This window comes from Eretmochelys imbricata, chromosome 14, assembly GCF_965152235.1.
Source record: "Eretmochelys imbricata isolate rEreImb1 chromosome 14, rEreImb1.hap1, whole genome shotgun sequence".
NCBI classification, from domain to species: Eukaryota; Metazoa; Chordata; order Testudines; family Cheloniidae; genus Eretmochelys; species Eretmochelys imbricata.
The window spans coordinates 42,957,789-42,960,931 of NC_135585.1; the positions used below are offsets into that span (position 1 = coordinate 42,957,789).

The 3,143-nt window shown below is 44.3% G+C and overlaps 1 protein-coding gene across 1 annotated transcript; it reads right to left on the reverse strand.

Moving 5' to 3' along the window:
- Positions 1–801: 801 nt before the first annotated feature.
- Positions 802–1,851, reverse strand: LOC144275044 (olfactory receptor 10A7-like). The gene has a single exon (XM_077834144.1). The coding sequence runs from the start codon at positions 1,849–1,851 to the stop codon at positions 802–804; it is 1,050 nt and encodes a 349-aa protein (XP_077690270.1).
- Between the last annotated feature and the right edge of the window lie 1,292 nt (positions 1,852–3,143).

Consider the following 3,143-nt stretch of genomic DNA (forward strand, 5'->3'; position numbering starts at 1 on the left):
AGTTCTCTATACACAGGCTGGAATCCTTTCCCAGCTTGGGACCAGTCTTCCCCAGTTCAAAGTCTTTGCCTTCCAGACGATCTTCCAGGTGTTGAGATGGTGGAGGAGAGAGGCCAAGTGGTGATGTCGTTGACCCTCCTTATACTTTCTCTCCAGGTGCTAGAAAGATCCTTGCTGTGAGGTGGGGTCGGGCAGTACCCATTGTGTCCCTGCCCTCTGAGGAGTCTCTGGGAGAGTGGATTCTTCTTGATGGGCCATCAACGCCTGTCTGGCCAGTGATGGATGCCCCTTTGTTGTTACTGAAAGGCCAGCTGTGCCCATCACCCAACCTCACTATACTTCAGTAACACATTTAGCAATTCTTCATAACATCACATACAATGATAGTACCCACAATTCAACAGGATACTAATGTTCAGCACATCCAGACTTCTCAAATGATCCCTCCCAAGGCACACTTTGTATCAAACACAGCATCCTCCTATCCCAGTGGTGAATAGGGGGGTCCAAGGTGCTATTTTGAGGTACAGAGGGTCACAGCTTGTCTTTGTAATATTCTGGGACCAACACAGCCACAACAACAGTGCATGACTTTTTTTTTTTATTTTTATTTTTTTACAGTTTCCATCTGCAGGTTTTCAGATGTCAGTTGCAAAAAAAGCAAAAAAAAAAAAATCATTTTTCAGGTTTCAGTTATTTTGATGAAAAGTCAAAATCTTCTCTCCCCTCTGTATCAGGGCCCACGTAGACCCTCCTTCTTTCACAATAGAAACCAGATTGATTGATCCTCATTTCATTCAACTAGTCTGACCTCTTTGTGAGGGCCAGACATTTCCTGACAGCTTTTCTCAGGGCCTCCTTGACCTCTCTGTTTCTCAGGCTGTAGATGAGGGGATTGGCCAGGGGAGTCAGGACTGTGTAGCAGACAGAGAACACTTTGTTCAGGGCTCTCAGGTTGCTGGATTTCGGTAGCATGTAGACAATCATTATGGTCCCATAGAAAAGTGTTACCACGATCAGGTGAGAGATGCAGGTGGAAAAGGCCTTTTGCCTCCCGGTGGTGGAAGGGATTCTCAGGATGGTGCTTACAATACAAACATAGGATGTCAAGATTAATAGAAATGGGAAAACTGCATCTGGGAAGGAAAATATGTAAAGAACCAGCATAATCTGGCTGATGTCACTGCAGGAGAGCTTTAGCATTGGGGTGAGATCACAAAAGAAATGGTCCATTACCTTGGGGCCACAGAAAATTAATTGTGACATAAAACGCATCATTATCGTACAAGGTAGAAATCCACTTATCCAACACCCAGCTGCTAGCTGGAGGCATAACTTGCCATTCATACAGGTTCCATAGTGCAGTGGTTTGCATATGGCTAAATACCGATCATAAGACATCGCTGCCAGGAGAGAACACTCTGTAGCTGTTAGAAAACAAAAGAAAAAAAACTGTGTCATGCAGCCCCCCACAGAAATGGTTCTGTCCCCAGTCAGGAGACTGGCCAGCATCCTGGGCAGGAGGGCAGAAGTGTAGCAGGTCTCCAGGCAGGACAAGTTCCCCAGGAAGAAGTACATGGGGGTGTGAAGCTGCTGATCAGTCACAACTAGAGCAATGATGAGGAAGTTCCCTGCCATGGTCACAATATAGATCACTAGGAAAACCGGAAAGAGAAGGATCTGCAGTTCAGGGAGATCCCCAAACCCCAGGAGGATGAATTCTGTCACATCTGTTTCATTTTCCGCATCTCCTTTCTCCATGAGCTGCATCCTGTGATTGTGAAAAGTAATGAACATCGAAAGATTTGGCTGGACCATGAAATCAGATAGATTTCTATCTTTTGATCCCATAAGAGTTCCCACTGCAAACTGACAGCTGGGTTTATATTCTCTCACAACAGAGAAACGTCTTCACTTCAGAGAGATTCCCCCACACCCCAAAGAGCTGTCACCCAGTTAACTTGCCCCTCTTCTGCCCCATACCCCAATTTTTTTCATTAATTGATTCTTAGATTTAAGACCAAAAGGGACCATTTGGGGATGGAGGTTGGCACAACTGATTAAAAGAGCTTTAAACTAGAAACTTGGGGGAGATGCTCATGTAATCTCCACGCCTGATTCTAAGATTAAGAGGGCGGAAAATCAAGTCAGAAAGGATACAGCAATGGAGAAAGGAGCCACAGTGGGTTGGAGAATGGACATTCAGAGGAAGGATAGTGCTGATACCAGTCAGATAGGTGACACTGGAAGAAGAGTAACTGTACCTAATCAGGCAAGGAATGTGGGCGAAGCCAAGCAGCAACAGATAAGATGTTTGTACACCAATGCAAGGAGCCTGGGTGACAAAATGGGTTAACTAGAACTGCTGGTGCTGGAAGTGAAACCAGGTATTATAGGGATAACAGAAACATGGTAGAGTAATAATCATGACTTCAGTACAGGTATTGATGGGTATGTGCTGTTCAGGAAAGACAGAAATAAAGGCAAAGGTGGTGGAGCAGCATTGTATATTAATGATGAGGTAGACTGTAAAGAAATTAGAAGTGATGGAATCGATAAGACAGAGTCTGTTTCGGCTAAAATCACTTTGGGGAAGAAAGCTTCTGGAGGTTCTCCCAGGAGAATCTTGGAGTCTGCTACAGACCATCAGGATCTGATATGGATAGAGACCTCTTGTTAATGTTTGTAATGAAACAAATACTACCGTGAATTGTGTGATTAAGGGAGACTTTGATTTCCCACATATAGATTGGAGGACAAGTGCTACAAAAAGTAATTTTCCCTCCGCTGATACTCACACCTTCTTGTCAACTGTTGGAAATGGGCCACCTTGATTGTATTGGCCTTGTTGGCACGGCAACAGTAATTTTCCTTCCCTTGGTATTCACCCCTTCTTGTCAACTATTGAGAATAGGCCACTTCCACCTTAATTGAATTGGCTTGTAAGCACTGACCCCCGACTTGGTAAGGCAACTCCTATCTTTTCATGTGCTAGAATATATATTCTGCTTACTGTATTTTTCACTCCATGCATCTGATGAAGTGGGTTTTAGCCCGTGAAAGCTTATGCCCAAATAAATGTGTTAGTCTCTAAGGTGCCACAGGGACTCCTAATTGTTTTTGCTGATACAGAGTAACATGGC

Coding starts and splice junctions, on each gene's coding strand:
- LOC144275044 (XM_077834144.1), bottom strand. CDS start 1,851: ATGGGATCAAAAGATAGAAATCTATCTGATTTCATGGTCCAGCCAAAT.